The 20234-nt window shown below is 30.5% G+C and overlaps 1 protein-coding gene across 2 annotated transcripts; it reads right to left on the reverse strand.

The window, feature by feature from the left end:
* Nucleotides 1–335: 335 nt before the first annotated feature.
* LOC143068723 (ribonuclease Oy-like) lies at nt 336–14706 on the reverse strand. Of its 2 annotated transcripts, none has more exons than XM_076242987.1 (11): nt 14612–14706; nt 12312–12466; nt 11645–11706; nt 9135–9210; nt 8690–8745; nt 8088–8157; nt 5061–5128; nt 4459–4572; nt 3807–3855; nt 3401–3472; nt 336–860 (listed from the first exon to the last, which is right to left on the reverse strand). In XM_076242987.1, the coding sequence occupies exons 3-11, from the start codon at nt 11695–11697 to the stop codon at nt 642–644; spliced, it is 777 nt and encodes a 258-aa protein (XP_076099102.1). In that variant the 5' UTR covers nt 11698–11706; nt 12312–12466; nt 14612–14706; the 3' UTR covers nt 336–641. The 2 variants fall into 2 exon arrangements, with proteins under 2 accessions (XP_076099102.1, XP_076099101.1); XM_076242986.1 differs by having other exon boundaries at nt 14588–14663.
* Between the last annotated feature and the right edge of the window lie 5528 nt (nt 14707–20234).

Consider the following 20234-nt stretch of genomic DNA (forward strand, 5'->3'; position numbering starts at 1 on the left):
TTCAGGTGTGATTATAACTTGTGCATATAACAAATCCCATATGCAACGTTCTGGTGGTGTGCCTTACAGAGGCAGAACATAAGATTTATAAGGTAACAGGTAACATGTACAATTGGTATTGGTATCAGATTTGACCTGGAACTTGTTAATTATTGGAAATTTTAATTATGTGGAACACAAAAGGACCTGGAATGGTGTAGCTTTTAATCAACACCATTATCCTTCATGAATTATATATAAAGTTGAACTCTTTGCTTCATCCTTCTTTATGTCATGCCAGCTAACAAGTTGGAAAATTTAGTAGTTTCAATGTATATCACAGACTAAAACAAATGTTTACTATATTTTTTTCATTTAATGAAAATTCAATTGAATTACAAAAATATATAATATGAGTGGAAAAAAGACCTGAGTCAGTTCATGAAGAGAATTATGACTAGCTTTTAGCACATAATATCAATTTTATAAATTATCAGTGAGAAAATCACTTAACAATATATACAAACGAGATCAAATGTCTCTGAAGACTAGTGAATTAAATGCCCAAGTATGTAGCTGAAATATCAAATAATGGTAAACAATCAAAACACCCGCAACAAAGTTTAATGCATAAAAAGTCAGAAGTAAAGAGTTTTCATTTGTTATCCAATGATATCCCTGCTCTTGGGAATAGGTGGATACAGGAAACCGTCATGGGGACAGTTACTGTTGTATTTACTTGACCCGCTTGAACCATTGGATTCATTTGGGTTGTAATGATGGTGATGACGAACATATCTTTTGGATTGGTCACAGCTGATCGGTTTGAAGGTCTTTGACAGGCAGATCTCAACCTCATATACTAAGTGCTTCCTAGTTTTCTGAAATAAGATAAAATATAACAAAGATTAAGTTTTTACTTATATTCTTAATACTATTAAATATCAGTTGTTTTTATATTTCAAAATTTGTGTGAGCTCAGAGGTTAGCAATATTCTGATAAATGCAATTTCGGAAAATTATTGAGTAGAAACTAATCTTTTTGAAAAGTTTAATCAATATTTATAGTTATTTTCAAAATAATCATTTATTGAATGGATTCTGAAAGAATCGTTTCCTGAAATGAAACTGAAGACAATACATGTGTTTATATTTGACTCATATTTGGTCAAATTTTCAATCAAGGAAGAATTTGGCAGGTGGTGTCATTAGACAATAGACAAAACTGTATTATTAAACCTCAGACACATAGAACTTTCATGAAAGTATTAATTATTTCCCCAATAAATAGAAAGTGAAACCTTTTTATAAACATTCTTTAAGGTAGCACAATACAAAGATTTTTTCACTCCCAATCAGACTTTAAACTAATGTAATTCATTTCATCCATACCTGTCAACCTGTGACGATGAAAATGCAGGTCATGACCTGCATTGAAGAATCAAATCTCAGGTCATAACGCGTACGAACTTTTTCAAGCTGAATTTCAGTATTTATGGTACATTTTCTTATAATGTATATCAAAGATACCAAAACATCAATGCATGTTCACTTTGTTAAGTCATTTTAAATCTTATTAAATATTATTTCATTGCACTTTTAAAGATTTTTATAAATTTGTGTATTTCAGTCTTCTGTGCTTTACTTTTTGAGAAAAAAATACTACAATCATCAAACACTAGAATTTAATGTAATTCTTAAATGATTGAGACTATTGACTATGTAGCTATTATCCATATTATTTTTCATTTAACTAGGAAATTAGACTATGATAAAATATAGTAATACAGTTAAGGGAAGTATAAATGTAAAACATAATTTTCAACTTTTAAAAAAAAAATGTATAAAGGTATAAAAATAATGAAAAGTTATTTTTCAATATGTATTTGAATTTTATATTTTGAATAATTTGACCTTTTTCACCCATAAAAGGTAAATATAAGGAATAATTTTGAATGGTGACAAATAAGGGGAAGTAACTCTAGTTCAGTTTGTTCAATGGTGCAATTTATTTACGACCTAAAGCTAAGGTAATTGGTGTTAATTAACAGTGTGTTTGACACCAAAGCTGTCAAGTGAAGCCATGTACTTAATGGGTCACTTAATTTGACAGTTTTCATAGCTAGATGAACTTCCTGTTCATGGAAGAATTACGAATTTGCCGGTATTTCAAAGGAATATTACTTATGAAATCAATCTCAAGGCTAAGAAATACGGGTGAAATCGGGTCATTTTCGGAATTCCCAGGTTATTTCAATGACCCGGCGGGTGTTCTAGGTGATCCCTCAGAATTGTGAAAATCTCGGGTCACACCCGCAGAATACGGGTCAGTTGACAGGTATGATTTCATCCTTCTTTATATTTTATAAATGAGGTACCAAAAGAAAGAAGAAAGATTAATCTTTCAAATTGTGATAATTTCATTATGGCATATTTATTACATAATTAATTATTATGTAATTAGTTGCTATATTGTGATGTCAGGTGGTGTCATTAGACAATAGACAAAACTGTATTATTAAACCTCAGACACATAGAACTTTCATGAAAGTATTAATTATTTCCCCAATAAATAGAAAGTGAAACCTTTTTATAAACATTCTTTAAGGTAGCACAATACAAAGATTTTTTCACTCCCAATCAGACTTTAAACTAATGTAATTCATTTCATCCTTCTTTATATTTTATAAATGAGGTACCAAAAGAAAGAAGAAAGATTAATCTTTCAAATTGTGATAATTTCATTATGGCATAATTATTACATAATTAATTATTATGTAATTAGTTGCTATATTGTGATGTCCACACTTGAATGAATTAGCGTCTTTGTTCTTCATAGTATCCCAAAATATTTTATAGATTCTTGTACAACACAGCTTGACCTCCAAAACCGTGTCTTATATTTCCAAAAACATCAATAGAAATTGTTTTATACCCAATTGAATTTAGTGGTCTCTTATGAATTGATATTGCAAACTTCATTGAAGATTTATGAGAGAATTAAATACAATAGGAAAAATCTGAGACACGGTTTTGGAGGTCAAACTGTTGTGCAAGAATCTATAAAATATTTTGGGATGCTATGAATAACAAAGAAGCTAAATTCATTCAAATCAAGTATGGACATCACAATATGGCAACTAATTACATAACAATTAATTATGTAATAATTATGTCATAATGAAATTATCACAATTTGAAAGACTAATCCTTCTTCTTTATTTTGGTACCTCATTTATAAAATTTAAAGAAAGATGAGTGGAATTTTCTTATATGCAATGGAATGTTATGTGAAATTTTGTCTGTAGTACTAAACTTTACTCATACTATTTTTTTTGGTACTTGCAACAAAGATAAATTATGCTCAACTAATAGGGGAAAATTAATGGTGGTATTACACCTAACAGAAAATGTCTAATACCTGATCATAAGCACATTCTATCCTTGGTACAACTCCAATCTGGTCCTGAATGGCTGTTTCTAGCTGACTGACCTATAAATATTAACATCAAACTTGTAAATAAGGAGCAATGTTGATCACATTATGAAGCAAATGTAGATTACATGTCAGCCCGTTAACTATACAAGCTATCTTGACCTGGGCCATTGGCATATTATTGAAAAACTCTAGCAAAAAAGCCTCCCCCCCTCCTCACCAGAAAGAAAATGTGTCCTTTTAAAGCACTTTTTTTTAAATAATGATGATGAATAGCTTATTTTAAAAGATTTTCTATCATGATTTGGCAAAAAGAATGTTCTTCTACCACACTAATAAGAAAACTGGTGAACTGTTATACTCAGGCTATTAAAGATAACTTTTTACTCACATTATAAACTTTTGTGTCACTTGGCATTATATTCTTATTGTTCAATAATCTGAAAAAAATAATATATTTATTAACAACTGAATCTGAACCTGATAAATAACATATATTTATTAACAACTGAATCTGAAATATGTATATATTTTTGGTATACTCTTTAAGGCCAAGCAAAATCCTATGTCAAGCAATTCAAGGTAAAATTCTTTCTTTTGAAAAAAAATCATAAGGGTAGGTAGGAAAAAAGTATAATATTTCAAAATTTTTGCATTGATTTTTAAAGTTTCTCTATTTTCTTTGTAGGTTTGTTTCTTGTTGTTTTCTGATAAGCTTCCATCTGACAAAAGTGTGCAATTACATAAATAAAAAGATGTTGTAAGAGTGCCAATGAGACTACTCTCCATTCAAGTGACAATTAGGAAAAGTAAACCAATGTAGGTCAAAGTACTGCCTCCAACACAAAGCCTTGGCTCACACCGAATAGCAATCTATAAAGGGTTGCACAATGATTAGTGTAAAACAGGAAAACCAATCAACTATTTTTAATCATTTTTTTTATACTTTGTGTTTTTGGGTTGCTGTCTCGCTGACATTAAACCCAAATATACCTTTTTCGTAACTAGAACTACAACTACATAATTCTAAATCTAAATCTCACATGGTAGCATCTAGTCCTTTCATTACATCTAAAGCTTTTCTGAAGTACAAATATTCAGTGGCGGTAGCTGGTAAATCCATAGCACAAGTTCCATGTTTTGTCCATTCATGCTCCCTACAAAATGGAATGTTTAGAGTTATCTCCCTTTTGAATGGATCATAATGTTTTAATGCATATTATATATAGTTTGTCCTCTACAAACAAATACAAATAATCAATGTCTATTCAAATACTTTGTCTTTAAATTCTGACAGTAAAGTTTGCAATCAACACTTTTCAATGACAACCATTTCTGACACTATGAAAATGTGAATAAATCAATAGATTTAATAGTACCAAATAAAAAAAATTCGAATTTCATTCATAAATGAATTATATGCCAATCATTTATCATTTTGATTTGTGTTCCGAAATGTTCTAAACTAGGAAACTTTTCCTATGTAACCAAGCCAGTTTCTATTTACTTCACAAAAATAAGAAGGAGATGTGGCGTAAAAGAATTGAATTGACTTCATGTATATCAATTGCCCTTCTTGGCAGGTTCTTACTAATAAAAAAAAGTTTAAACAAAATCAGTCAAAAAGTTTATAATGCATTCTCACCAGAAACTGGTATCACTAGTATCAGCATACATATTAGCCCAAAACTTGCTCAACTCTGATGTTATATTCTGAAATCAAAATATGTTTTCTAGTAAAATATGTTAACAGATAGATGGATTTATTTATCATTTTGTATCATCAATTGATTAGTATAAAATATAAATAATTCACAAACAGGAAAATTCCTTGCTTAGTTAATTTTCACAGGGTGCTATAATATATATATAATATATAAAATCAGGTTTTTCTGTACATAATCACATTGTGCTATATATAATCACATTATGCTATATATTAACACATTGTGCTATATATTTAATCACATTATGCTATATATTAACATATTGTGCTTATATATGTAGGACTCAAATCTATGGCGGGTTCCAAATCTATGGCAGATTCCTAATCTATGGTAAATGTGACGTTACAAACGCCAAACAACTCAAATCTATGGCAGATTTTTGTTTCCTTCAAATCTATGGCAGATCTGGGGGAGAGAGTAACACATAACGTCACAATTGAATAACGCCATATTACATCTTCTCTGCAGCTAACGATGGCGGAACCCATAGATTTGAACTCCATTCAAGATGAAATTATTTTCCTGACAAAAATTTGACGGTGGTTTTAAGGAAAATGTGACCTACTATTCCGAAGAGGGACAAGATGTGCTGTACCGGTCAATGCCCACGATGAATAAGGGCACCGCTATTTTCAGTATCGCATATTTTTAAAAGGAGTTCTGGTAGTATTCTACGGTCTACGGCTGGCAAAGTTTATAATATGAAAGATAAAATTACCGGATACAAATTTGATTTAAGTCCACATCAAATACAAAAAGAATAATTATTTATTTATTTATTTATTTTATAAAAAGCGGTCTTCTTGTTTGTTAAACGACTTATTAGTTGGTTTAATGAATGGATTAAACAGATACCATAGATATAGGAAGATGTGGTGTGAGTACCAATGAGATAACTCTCCATCCAAATAACAATTTAAAAAAAGTAAACCATTATAGGCCAATGTACGGCCTTCAACACGGAGCTTTGGCTCACAACAAACAACAAGCTATAAAGGGCCCCAAAATTACTAGTGTAAAACCATTCAAACGGGAAAACCAACAGTCTAATCTTTATAAAAAAACGAGAAACGAGAAACACGTATAAATTACATAAACAAACGACAACTACTGTACATCATGCACCATGCACAGATTAAAAAAAAATGTTTATTTTTTACAGAGCACATCATATCATCTTGAAGTCTGTCATGATTAGGTTTATGCATTTATAATTTATGACGTTTTTTGGTTGACCATTACTAAACGTTTATTTCACAAATGTTTATAGACATATATAGCCGGAGTAGGTGGGCTAGAAAAAAGGGGGGGGGGGGGGGCTGAGAGTTGTACAAAGAATGAGAATTAAGGCATACGTTGTCGTATATTTCCTCTTTCGTAAGTGCGATGGTCTACGCTGAAGTACGATTGTGTCTCACGCTAAAGTGCTATGGTTGGTTTTTTTTTTTTTGCTAATGCACGATGGTTTATCATGCAATGGACCATAGGTTAGGGGATTAAAGTGCATGGATTTAAAAAAAATAGTCTTTTTTTGTTGTTGCAAAAGCTAGTATATACATTAGCTAAGGTATAACATATGTGATAGGCTTGGTTATAATTTACCGACGGGCTTAAGTGATTGTTTCTAAATTTAAAAGACCAACCACGTATTAAAAAAAAAATAATAATAATAATTACTAAAAAAAGTCATTTAGGTGTCACAAAATACTGTATGTCCTGTGAAATGAATTTTTTAACAATTCGGGCGCATTGATATTGTGATAATTTGTGTAGTTTGCCATACACACAGTCTATCACTACTAGGAACACCCCCTTACCGTCGTCACATAAGTTACAAATACCTCTATATTTTACCGACGTTAATTTTCAATAAAATTGACATTGTTTTAATGGGACCCTAAGTAGACTGCAACGTAAACAATGATTTTAAGTATCTGCTGGTTTCGAATAGAAGCAGGATACAGGAAACAGGATACCTCTGCGTATACTATTTTGTATCTATATAGAAATATTGTCAAAGGACTATGCTGCGTAAGACACAAGTCCTTTTTCCAGCACCCGAAAATAAAAACATTTGTTTTATCCGACTAAGCCCGGTTAGGTTTGAAATTAGGTCAAGCACATTCCGGTTTAAAAGTTGTTAATCAAATATTCGTGATTATCATCATGTTCCGGAATGTACATAATTTTTTGGTTTGTATTGACTGCACGTCATAATCAAACTACGTTTTTACATCTATACTTTCGCGGACCATCGGACTTTAGCGTATGTAAGCATCGCACTTTAATTTAGACCATCGCACTTTAGCGTAGACCATCGCACTTTAGAGTCCTACATATGTACTGCATTGTTTTCCATTTGCAAAAAAAATTGCCATAGATTTGGAAACAATAAAAATCCGCCATAGATTAGGAAACTTCAAAACATAGATTTGGAATGGCATGACGTCACATTTACCATAGATTAGGAATCTGCCATAGATTTGGAACCCGCCATAGATTTGAGTCTTACATATATGTAATCACATTGTGGTATATGTATAATTACATTGTGCTATACATAATCACATTGTGGTATAAAAATTCATAATTTCTTTCAAAAATGTAATCATTGTTCTTCAATTAATAGAATTTTTCTATTTAGCAAGAATAAAGTTTCAACTTAGAATGACTGGTCTTAGATTTTATAACTTATAAGTCAGAGAAAAAAAAAACTTTCACATTGCAGTGCTGAGGATTCATTTATTTTCGTGGATACATTATTTTGTAGATTGAGGAAAACTTGCACTTTTGTGGAAATCTAATTTCAATGTTTTGACAAAGTCTACAAACATTCCTTTAGAAAATTTGTTTTCCAAAGAGCATTTAAATTTGCGGTTCCACTGTATCCAAGAAATCCTATAAAATTAGTAGCTCAAGAATATTTATGATTCCACAGTATTTACCTTAATGACATTAGCATCAAAAGGCACTTGTCTGCATTCTGTTGGACCTTCTGTTCCATACTTTGTAGGCCTAAAATAAAATGAAAAAGGATAATTATTTAAGAAATACTTATTTAGAAAAAGCTAAAACTTTGAGTAGCTGTATATATGTGCAAAATAAATCGGGAAACAGTATTATATAAACCAGATAGAATATTCAAAGAGATCAAAGGTTAACACTGTGTTACAGATTTTTAATCTCAATTTTTGCCTCTATACAACCTCTTCTCGTCAACTTTAAGAAATGAAATTTCTTCAATTAATTCTTTTTAAAATATGTTGATGTGATTAACTATTTTTAAAGGTTAAACTTTTGCTCACTGCTCACACTTTAATTCAATTTTATGATTTTAAAACATGTTTTCTGAGATTATTTTGACACGGTTTGGTATTTCAAAAATCAGCAAGCCAAATTGATATATAAAGTATATGCAATTTAACGTAATTATGAAGGATTAAAAATTTATATTTGTGTGCACAAAATGGTTTTGCAAATACTTTTCATTCCACACTTTTTTTAATGTAAAGCAGACATTGTAGTAAAATATTGATATGAAACTAACCAGAGTCCATGTATAGACCAAGTAGATACTCCATCAGGTATTACACACTTATGGTGCTGTAAAAAATAAAAGAATACAATATTGTAGATTAATAATGATGGTAAGATGATTTTTTAATACAGATTCTTTTCTTAATAATGCCATCTTTAAATTCTAAATGTGAAGTGCATTTCTTTCGAACAATAAATGCAAATAAAAAAAAAAAAAACACCTCCACTTTCTCACTAACTTTTTTGCAGTTTGATTGAATACTTTTGGGAGAAATTATATCAAAGTTATAGAATACTCCTTTAGCTCTAACTCAAAATATGGACAATCTTATAGATTTATGACAGTGGTATACTATGGTTGCCTTTATTTATGTTAGATAAGAGAAACATTAACAGTCAAATGACTAGTTTCTTTCCTTGTGTTCACAGTCTGTTAATGCATATATTGTTCATACCTCTTGCTCTCCCTGAACACACACAGTGGTAGGCCATTCTTGAGTAAATGTAAAAATGTCCCAATCTGCCGACTGACTGCAAAGTAGATTTAAAAGCTATTCTATGGTTACAATGCAAGCTTTCTGCCTTATCCTACTAATGGAATTAAAGGGGTTCGACGACTTACAGAAAAGAGCGACGATTTACAGAAAAGAACCGAAAAGGACCAAAAAGGACCAAAAAGAACCGAAAAGGACCGAAAAGAACCGAAAAGGAGATCAACATTTTTTGTAATCGAAGAAAATTAGCAAATTGCAAATTATTTAAGTCTATTAAAAATGAAAGGATATTTTTGACAAAAGTTTATCATTAGGTTTTTAAACCTTATACTGCGACATGACTACATATAATAACTTACTGTACATGTGAAAAATTATAGGTAGGGTCGGATGCCTAACTTATGGAATAGAAAACATAGAACAGAAAAGAACTTATAAGATATTTATTCATTACTGTCAAACAATCGTTCTACGTTAATTGTAATTATAAGCTAAGTGTCATTATTTTGTCCAATCTCGGTCGCTAATTCATTTCGAACATTGCAACAGTTCCTTATATATATTTTTTTGGAATGTGTATATATATTCCATTCATCAGTTAATATATAATAACACGGACATTCGTACAATCGGACAAAAAACAAAATAAAACAAAATATCGTGACGGAAAACTTTACAGTAGTTATTGAATAAATACAAATATTTCGTTCTTTTTTTGTGTATGTGTATTACATTCAAGAGGGAGGTAATGCCCTTTACCGTCAGGCGTCAAACGGTCATTTTCGGCTACCGTAAGCGTCAAATGTATAATTTTTTACCGTGATTCGTCAAAATATCCTTATCGTGATTCGTCCGATGTCTTAAATAATTATCGTTACCGTTTTTTTTGGGAAAAAATAGCGTGATTCGTCAAATTCAGCTGATTTTTTTATCGTCTAAAAGAAAGTGTACATGTTATCGTCATTCACTAAAAACTATCGTTAACGTCTTTGGTTAGAATTTTTACCGTTATACGTCATTAAGGTACCCCCATTCTTACCCTGATCGTTAAATGAAAACACATTAATTGTTACTTTGACACGTAAAACCTGTCAAGGATTTGAATTCTTCAAGGAAAAGTCCTGCTATCTCCATGCACAAGTTTCTCTATAGATACATATACAAGCACAGGTCAACATTTATTTTATCACCATCTGACATCGTTTCGCTAATGTACATAGCTGTTTTAAATGGTTTATAAGATAAAATTATTAGAAATCAACAGGCCATTAACTTTTTCACACCCTTTAATCTATACCTATAAAAGAGTAAACAGTTATCAATTATACCGAAAGTGGGTGCGCTATTCATTTATCTATATTTCCTGAAAGACGAAATGAAATGACTGTGATGTGCACAACATTTATAATATGTAGATAATGATGTATTTTTTTAATTGATTTATCTCCTTTTATTCACATGTAGCCCAACGTTTTATACCGTAAATTGAATTAAAAAATTGAAACGAACCAGGAACATCTTAAAGTTTGCCATGGTTTACATGTAGCAGGAATTGAAATTTTCTTCAAATGTTTTTTACAATTCTATTTTCTAAAGCAAGGAAATGACACTTGGATTTTTTTTTTTTAAATATTTAAATGCCTTAATCTAATACAGGGAAATCTAACTTTTTTTGTAAGTCTACATATCCCTATAAATGTTCAAAATAAATTTGAACTATACATTCCTTTATTACGAGGGGGAAAAACTGGTGTATATATATTAAATAATAATTTATATGTATGCTCTTTTCGGTTCTTTTCGGTCCTTTTCGGTTCTTTTTGGTCCTTTTCGGTTCTTTTCGGTTCTTTTCTGTAAATCGTCGCTCTTTTCTGTAAATCGTTGGACCGGAATTAAAGATGTGCTCTTTAACATTTGTCATTTCAGGGTCTTTTATAGCTGACTATGTGATATGGGTTTTACTCATTGTTGAAGGTAGTTTGGTGTCCTATAGTTACTAATTTCTATGCCATCTGGTCTATGGTGGAGATTTGCCTCATTTGCAATTATATCACATCTTCTTATTTTTATATTTCAAAATGAGGCTATCATACACCCGTAGATATTTCCTTCAATCTTATAGCACTAATTATAATTGTAAGTTCAGAAATGTTTGCACTGTTGTTTTTTTTTGCGAAAATTGCAACAAGACAAGCTTCCCAGAAATTTCCATACTTAATCATGCATTTATGTTCATATTTCTTAAATCATAAATAATGAATGCAAGCAAAACATTTCAAAATTTACAGAAACATTTGAAAGTGCAAAATGCATTCAGTCAATGAAATGTTGGGGCTTATATATATAGAAGGAAGTGTTATAGCCTACATGTATATGTTTTCCTTTCCATTGTTATGAATGTGATTTTTAATAAATCAATAAATCAAAATAACATGGATTGCTAGATATTTCTTTAGTATAAATGGGTATACCTGAGTGTAAAGCAAAGAGCAAAGAGGAAAAGTGTTTTCATGGCTGGAAACATCAAGTCAACCTACAGTAAAAAAAATAGTTATAATATACTAAATAAAATACTATTTCAATTGTTGTTCATGCATTGTCATGTCTATAAAACTTCTAGTAATTAAATACAATGTAAATAACATAGTCCTATGAAGTCATAAAAACTTTCGAGTCTGTTTTTTGTACTCATACTCCAAAATCAACCAATCAAAATGCTGGATTTCATGCTTCGAGCATGATTTTTGTGCTCCGAGCACTGAGCAAATTTGCTCCTTTTTGTATTTTGACATGACATGGTATGTTAGTTTTCAACTTATGACTACCCCTTTGGTATAGCAGGTCTTAATGTCTGAAAAAAACCCACAGGAAGAGACTTAAGGGGTATCCAGTGTTTAAGATCTTATACCTGTCTTTTAAATCTTAATCAACTAAAGTCTAGAAAAAAGTGTGAATAAATTTGACTTAGGTCAACAAGATCTTCAAACAACATTAAATTGTCTCATACACATAGAATTATTAAGAATTAAAAAAAAAACTAATAAATAAGTTCCAATAATTATTAAATTATTACAAGGAATTTTCCTGCAAATAAACATGATAAATAACTGAAGCAAATTAAAGAATTGAATAACTTACAATTGATGAAAATGTGAAAACCTGTGTCCACTCCTGTTTCAGTCTACTGTGGAAATGAAAATATTTATAATTTTCTGGCCTTCTTATAAACTACAGTAAAATCTATCAAATCTTCAGGCTCTCCTAACCCTTTGAAATTCAAGTTGATGTGCAAACTGAAATATAAAACAAACAAAATACTCAAAGAATTTACTAAAGATACAATGAAACTTTTAAATCCTATTCCTATTTCAAAGAAAATATACATTTAAAATCAATACTTTTTTTCATTTTGTAATCAATGTTTCACTGTAGCTTAATAATAAATAGATGTTGTGATAGATTATCGTGACAATGCTGGTACCTACGAGTTAATTGTAGATCTTTGTTGATCTATACTGATAAGAATATGTACAAATCTAGAACAGAAATTTTCTGAACCTGTTTTTATGTTTATAACTGAAATGTGAATGTATATTTTCAGCATGCCTTTTAAGTTCAACAGAACCACCAAACTCTTAGTTAGGCAAGCACACAGTACTTTAAAATGAGACTGCATGTGCTTGCACAAGACAGGTTCAAACTAAGGTCTGTGACTAAAGGTACACATCGTCACATGGTTCATTCTAACTAGGGCAGATAATGGACTAGGTTAAATTAGACCTTGATATCCTCTCACAAACATTGGATCTGAAAACCCCCAATCTCAAGAAATAAGGCTGTTTAATATATGGATGAGCATCTTTTTCTTTTTAAATGAATTTTTGAACAATGAAACAGAGGTTTCCTGTTTTTTTAAACAATAGATCACGTAATTAAAATTTTCTGCTTTCAGCATTAAAGATCTACTCTCTCTCTCTATATATATATATATTATATATAATTAAATTTTGGATGTAACACGTCTTCTGATTGGCTGACGTTATTTTGTTATGAGCCCATAGACATAATTTAGTCATGTGACCGTGACGTCATCAACGTTTTTTCATGGTTTTCTACAGTTTAAAATGGAATTTAGAATTAAATTATAAGAAATGACTGTAATATTTTTTCTGTCTATTCAAAATAACATAAAAAATGTGATGCACACTGTTAAATAACCCGCTACGCACATTATTCAGTGTGCACCAAATTTTTTATGTTATTTCTTTATAGACAGAAAAATTTTACAGTCATTCCTTAAATATATTTGGTTTGTGCCATGTTATAATAATACATGTAATAAATCACAGTAAATTAACTCAATTGTTTGTTTATCTAAACATATTCTGCAGATTGGCATTTTAGTTTTTTATTCTATCAAATATAAAATACAAATAACATGATAACTACATTTTGTACCAGCAATCATGCCTCCCTTTTCCAGATCCTTTGTGCCACAGGTTTGACTAAATTACTGCTCAGTGCAAATTAATTTTGTATAAAAATAGTTTACACAATATACATGATATATATGTTTGTCCAATATATATTTCCTTTAGGTAGAAATTTACAAAAATTGGTAAACTACGGTGTACCATCACAATGAAAACTAATAAATGTTTGTAAACTTATGGGGAATGTGACCATGCATATATATGGGACACAGATGATCCCCCTTTTTTTCTCTCCCCCTTTTTTGCATAAAATCATCTTTGTATTACAGGTTGTTTCATATGTCAAATTAGACTGCTTTTTATGTTTATATGTATTTTAAAATTTGTTCAAAAGCTCCTTAGACCTTGTGTTATATAAAAAAGAAGTAGTGGTATGATTGCAAATAAGACAACTCTCCACAAGAGACCAAAATAACACGCAAATTAACAACTATAGGTCACCGTATGGCCTTCAACAATGAGCAAAGCCCATACTGCATAGTCAGATGTAAAAGGCCCTGAAATGACAATGTAAAATAATTCAAACGACAAAACTAACGGCCTTATTGTTGTTATTTTAACTTACATGTATGCCCAATCAGAATATTTTTTTCTTATCTTATCTTATCCTATGGCAATATAAATGACAGAACTTTTAAGTCATAACAGAGCACAAAGTGTACATTATGTTGTTGAAGTTGAAGTTTTCTGAAATTCTTTGTTCAACAAAAGAATAAATAATACTTTCATTCAATACAATACAGACAAAGGTTTGGCTGAAACTCCTTTTCAATAATAATAATAAATCATATTAAATGCATCAGCTAAGTAACTAAGGGACTTTATTATATATCATCATTCAAATACTAGACAAATTATTATTTAGCTCATTCACTGACTCCTGCGTAAAATATTGTTCACAAGTTATCTTTATTTCCTTACCTTACACCGTTGTATTGCACTTACCAGCTTACACAGTGCACTGAAGGAAGGATGGATGACTAGAAATCAGCTGATGGATGTGACGGTCGGATGCATGACTCCTGTTCCTTTTCTCAAAGTCACTGACAAGGAACCCGTATTTTTATCCGGAATTAGGCCACACCATGTTACATTCCGAGGCTTAGAATATCAAATTTGACAGGTTGCATCTCACATTTGATGTTAGCTTTTATTGCGATTTTAACTTCATTGACACAATTCTATGGTAATATCCCAGTAACGATGATTGTGTATTTACGAAAATAATTGAATTGCTATATAATAAGTCTATACATAAACCATCATGCTGTCAAATGATGGCACATAAACATGATACATGTAACAACTGAACAAATGTTATAATTTGTTCTATCAGGGAACATGTTACCAGTTCTTTTGTACTGTATAGCACTAGAAACTGTGTCTGGTAGCACATCAATATTATTATTATCAAGTCGTGCATTTCCCCCTTTCCCTGCCATTTCCTATGTCTGGCTATGCTTATCTTTATTATCATTATATCGAATGTTAATAAATAATGTTCCAATTCTGTCTTTAATTATAATCTTAGTCCAAATAATTATGATGTCTTTAAAGGCTATTTTTATTTTTTCTGTGACGCCTTCCTACATGTCTTAGGAAGGCATTACAGAAAGAAAAAAATATCCCTCAACATGTTCAAGATGTCATAATTATAAGGACTAGCTTTAACTCGACTTATGTTATTACCTCACAGTAAGAACCAATTATATAGCCTCACTGGACACAATTACGAACGATTTTTGAACTTTAATTATTATTTTTCTTTGTAGAATACTTTTCTTGAATTGTTTGTACCATAGAATAAAAGATGTATGAATGCTTTTCATTTTGAATCATAACACACATAATTTTCTATTTACGTTGGGATACTTTGGTAAGATTTTCATGACCTGGTTTTATGGGTCTAGCAAGCCCAATATGGACGCAATTACGAACGGCACAATATTTATATATCTGGCAGAAAAAAATCAATGACAACGATCTAAATTTATCAAACATACATTAATCTTATCTTAAACACATTTCCTAAGAAAATAAGAAGTGTAATATGGTACTTTACTTCAAATTCTTCAGCAGTAGTTGAAGACGAAATTAGTGACAAAAAATTTTCTTTGAAAAGGAAATATTTCGGATTTTTTGTTTTTTTGCAAGTTCTTTCTTCTAAGAAGCACTGAATTCTCTTTTTAGTTAGTGAACCTATGATTTTAATTTAAATATTTAACCTAAAAAATTTACTTTCGAAGTTCTTGGGACTTTTCAATAGAAATACTATTTTCTTCTGACAATGCTCAGGGTCACCTGAGTCTGAGAAAACGTTCATTTTTGGATTATTTGGGCAAGATAAAGGGTATCACACTTATGAACAGATTCAGGAGATATTTTTCTATCTATATAATGACAAAAGAAGGCAATTTGCACTAGCTTGTGTGCTTTATTCGTGTAATTTCCAAGAGAGGAGTCATTATTTTTACATTTACAAAACTTTATTTTTCGTTGTCTGCAACATTAACCAAGTGCGCATGAACTTTTTTTTCGTGAAAACACAAGTAATGTAGTGGGTTTTTAATTAATAGAAACATTTATTAATTATCATGCATAAATATAATATAAGGGGGCAAACATTAATAATCGTTCGTAATTGTGTCCAGTAGCAATTGCGTCCGGTAAGGCTAATGACAGAATTTACTTCTGGATATTACAAGTATCTTATGATCATAAACAACCCTCTGTCAAAGTTCGGTAGAAATCCAGGATAAATTAAGAAAATTTATAAAACTTTTACCAACTTAAACCACAGAGTGAATTTAATGCTAACTGCTTAAACTGGCAGGAAATCTAAGTTCATTTTAGAGTTAATACGTATAAATAGAATTTTTTTCCCCAAATTTACTTCTGGATACTATCTTATGATCATATACACAAGCTTCTTTCCAAGTTTGGTAGAAATGCATGATAGTTTAAGAAAGTTATTTATATAATTATATGATTATAAAAACTTTAAGTTTAACCACAGAATGAATATTTGTGGAGGCTGAGTCTGACGACAACTTAGATGATGATGATGACAGAATGAAAGATTTCTGTGTCTCTACAAAAGTTGCAGGCTCAACAAAAAGGTTAAATCTTGTTAAATATATATAGTCCTGCCAACTCACCCCACTTATGAAAAACTATCAAAATAGGTGCAATTTTGGTATCCTCTTGAATGTTGTCAAACTTTTAATATTAAAAAAATGGTAACCAGACATGTAATTGAAAAGTAAAAGCATTAATCATGTTAATAGGATATATGCATTGAAACATATACCATTTTACAATGTAACCATGGTATTAACTGAAGGGATAAAATATTTTGCTAAATCAATCTGGACGCTTTTTTTTTAAATTTTGATCTCAGTGATGAAAATTAAAGATCAGACACAACTTCCCAAATATGGAAAACAAAAGATTTGTCTTTCAATATGCATGTAGGCATATCTATTTTTATATCTTTTTTCTGATATTGATATTGATTGCCTAGACATGCCTTCTAGGGTTTGGTAAGTAGACCGGGTTCTCACTAAGGATTTTTGGAGGTGAGTACAGCAACTTGTCATTTTGGCCATTTTTTGGCCATGGCTAGTCCAGCAGTAAGAAGATGTAATTCTATTGTAAGATATATGATATAATTTCAGTCTCCATGCAGTATCAACAAGAGCAAGGAAATGACATAAAATTAAAATTATGTTTTAAATTTTGTTAGAAAATTATGATATATGTGCTCAGCTATTACAACATTTTTCCAGTTCTGATGCATCTTTGGACTAGCAAGGATTGATAATGATGTCAGTCCAGACAGATTTTGATCATTGTTGATGAGTCCAGGACTCATGGACTTGCCTAAGTGAGAACCCTGTGTAGGTAGGACTTTTTTTGGGGTGTACAGAATAAGTTATAAGCTTTAGACATAAAAACAACATCAGAGCAGGAAAACATCTTTTTTAAAAAGATTTTTTCAAATGATTTGTGTCATAAATGTTTTTGGGAAGGCTACTTTTTAGGTGGGTAGGTAGTCAAACACCAAACAATTTAATTTTTATTTTGGCCTTACAAGTGAATTATCATGGTCACTTGCCTGATTTGAGTTTGTTTAAATAGTAACATCATGCAAGTCCTGTAGCAAAAGTACTATAACAGAAATATTTTCTATATTTTGTGTATTTTTCAGGTTTAACAAAAGGAATGTACAGAAAAAGTAAAGGAAAATCATTGAACTCTCCAAGAAAATGAATTGAAAGCTGAAGATTTACATGTAGATATTGACATACATGTACATTCGTTCCACTAAGATGATCAAAATACATAGATAAGGTTCTACATGGCAGCATTAGTTATGATGAATCGGAAGAAAAAATCGATACTTTACTTATTCTGTAGCGGGGCTCTGATTTACTATGTAATACAGGTGGTATATTTCAACCAGGAGTATAGTCCATTACAAGTACTAGCAGATGCAAGGAGCGAGGCTCGGAGACTACTTAGGTTTATAACATTGTATCATTACCAGTGCAATAATACAGTAATGATGTCAAACAATACTAACTGGCCTATTTGTACTGAAGTAGATGGTGGAATAAATCTAGAGTCCAAAAATTCCAAAAAGGCTTACTCTGTTGGGTATGTTTGTTAAAATTTGTCTACAGATATATATATTTTTCAAACCTAAGGTATGCAATTTTGCAGGCGATATAAAATCTCCTTTAAAAAATACATAAGAGTTTTCATAAGTATGATTAACTGTATGTATATATGTATAAACATACAGTTAATCATACTTATGAAACCTCTTATGTACATGTATTTTTTAAATGAGATTTTATATGGCCTGCATAATTGCATACCTTAGGTTTGAAAAATAATGCAGGTGATTAAACCCACCTTCTTGATCATAATGTTACATGTTAAAGGCTATGCTGAGTGAAATAGAAAAATTGTAAAGATACATACATAAGAATGAAAGGAAATGTGGGGTATAAGTCAGTGAGATAGTATTCCAACAACACAAAAAAAGGAAGATATCTATGAGGTACACAATGTATACAGCGGTCAAGGACAGCCAAGACTTAGTGTTTTGAAGAAAAAAAACATGAAAACTGCCTTTTTAAATTATCTTCAGAATTTAAATATTTTCTCTAAGAATCTACACTGTTACTTTTGCTTAGGTTCTATTTCTGTAAAAAAAAATCTGTAGTACTAGAAATTTACTTTAAATATTTAGTACTAGTTCTTCACTTTAAAATTCTTGTAATATTTAGGTATCTGTATTTTACAGTACTTGATTTGTACTGAACATTTTGGTACAGAAATAATACCAAAATTGATCACAATATTCTATGTTTGAAAATCATAACTTTTAGAGATTTGAAATAGACATGCTCTGAAATGTAATGGTGTAATAAAAAAACTGTAGTACTTAAATTTCAAGTACAAATCTAGTCAGCTAGTTCTGTAAAATACAGGTACCTAAATACAAAATGTATTACAATAACATACATTGTAGTACTGAATATTAAAAGTAGATTTCCAGTACTACAGATTTTTGTTACAGATACCAGTACTACAGATTTTTGTTACAGATATAGTCCCTATGCAAAAGTAGCTGTAGAACAAGATCTTGTATGCTTATAAAAAGGTGGAACTTTAAGGCTGACCTATTTCTCTATTCATGTATAAATGTATCATTTTGGATGCACAAAGAGAATAAAATCATTCTATTTGTTTCTTTTGCAGGCCTTCTGAAGACTTAGAATTTGAAAGACTGTTGGTCAGAAATTTATCATTTAATGTATTTCTCATGTGTCATAGACCAATATACAATGATGGGAGTTTGAATAATACATATGTTATTAAAACAGTTGTGGTGCCAAACAACCCATCGGACTTTACTAGAAATTCATACGAAACACAGACGTTGAACGATATCATGTTAAATTTACATCATAATCACATAGATATTCTAAAAATAGAAAATGTAATGGATGAGATCAACACACATGAGATTTTATTTTATCTTGTAAACGATGATCTCTTGAAAAAGGTCGATCAGCTTCATATTTCATTACATATTGGTAAGTTCATGTGAGATCTTATTTTATCTTGTAAACGATGATCTCTTGAAAAAGGTCGATCAGCTTCATATTTCATTACATATTGGTAAGTTCATGTAAGATCTTATTTTATCTTGTAAACGATGATCTCTTGAAAAAGGTCGATCAGCTTCATATTTCATTACATATTGGTAAGTTCATGTGAGATTTTATTTTATCTTGTAAACGATGATCTCTTGAAAAAGGTCGATCAGCTTCATATTTCATTACATATTGGTAAGTTCATGTGAGATTTTATTTTATCTTGTAAACGATGATCTCTTGAAAAAGGTCGATCAGCTTCATATTTCATTACATATTGGTAAGTTCATGTGAGATCTTATTTTATCTTGTAAAAGATGATCTCTTGAAAAAGGTCGATCAGCTTCATATTTCATTACATATTGGTAAGTTCATGTGAGATCTTATTTTATCTTGTA

This window comes from Mytilus galloprovincialis, chromosome 3, assembly GCF_965363235.1.
Source record: "Mytilus galloprovincialis chromosome 3, xbMytGall1.hap1.1, whole genome shotgun sequence".
Taxonomy (NCBI): Eukaryota; Metazoa; Mollusca; class Bivalvia; order Mytilida; family Mytilidae; genus Mytilus; species Mytilus galloprovincialis.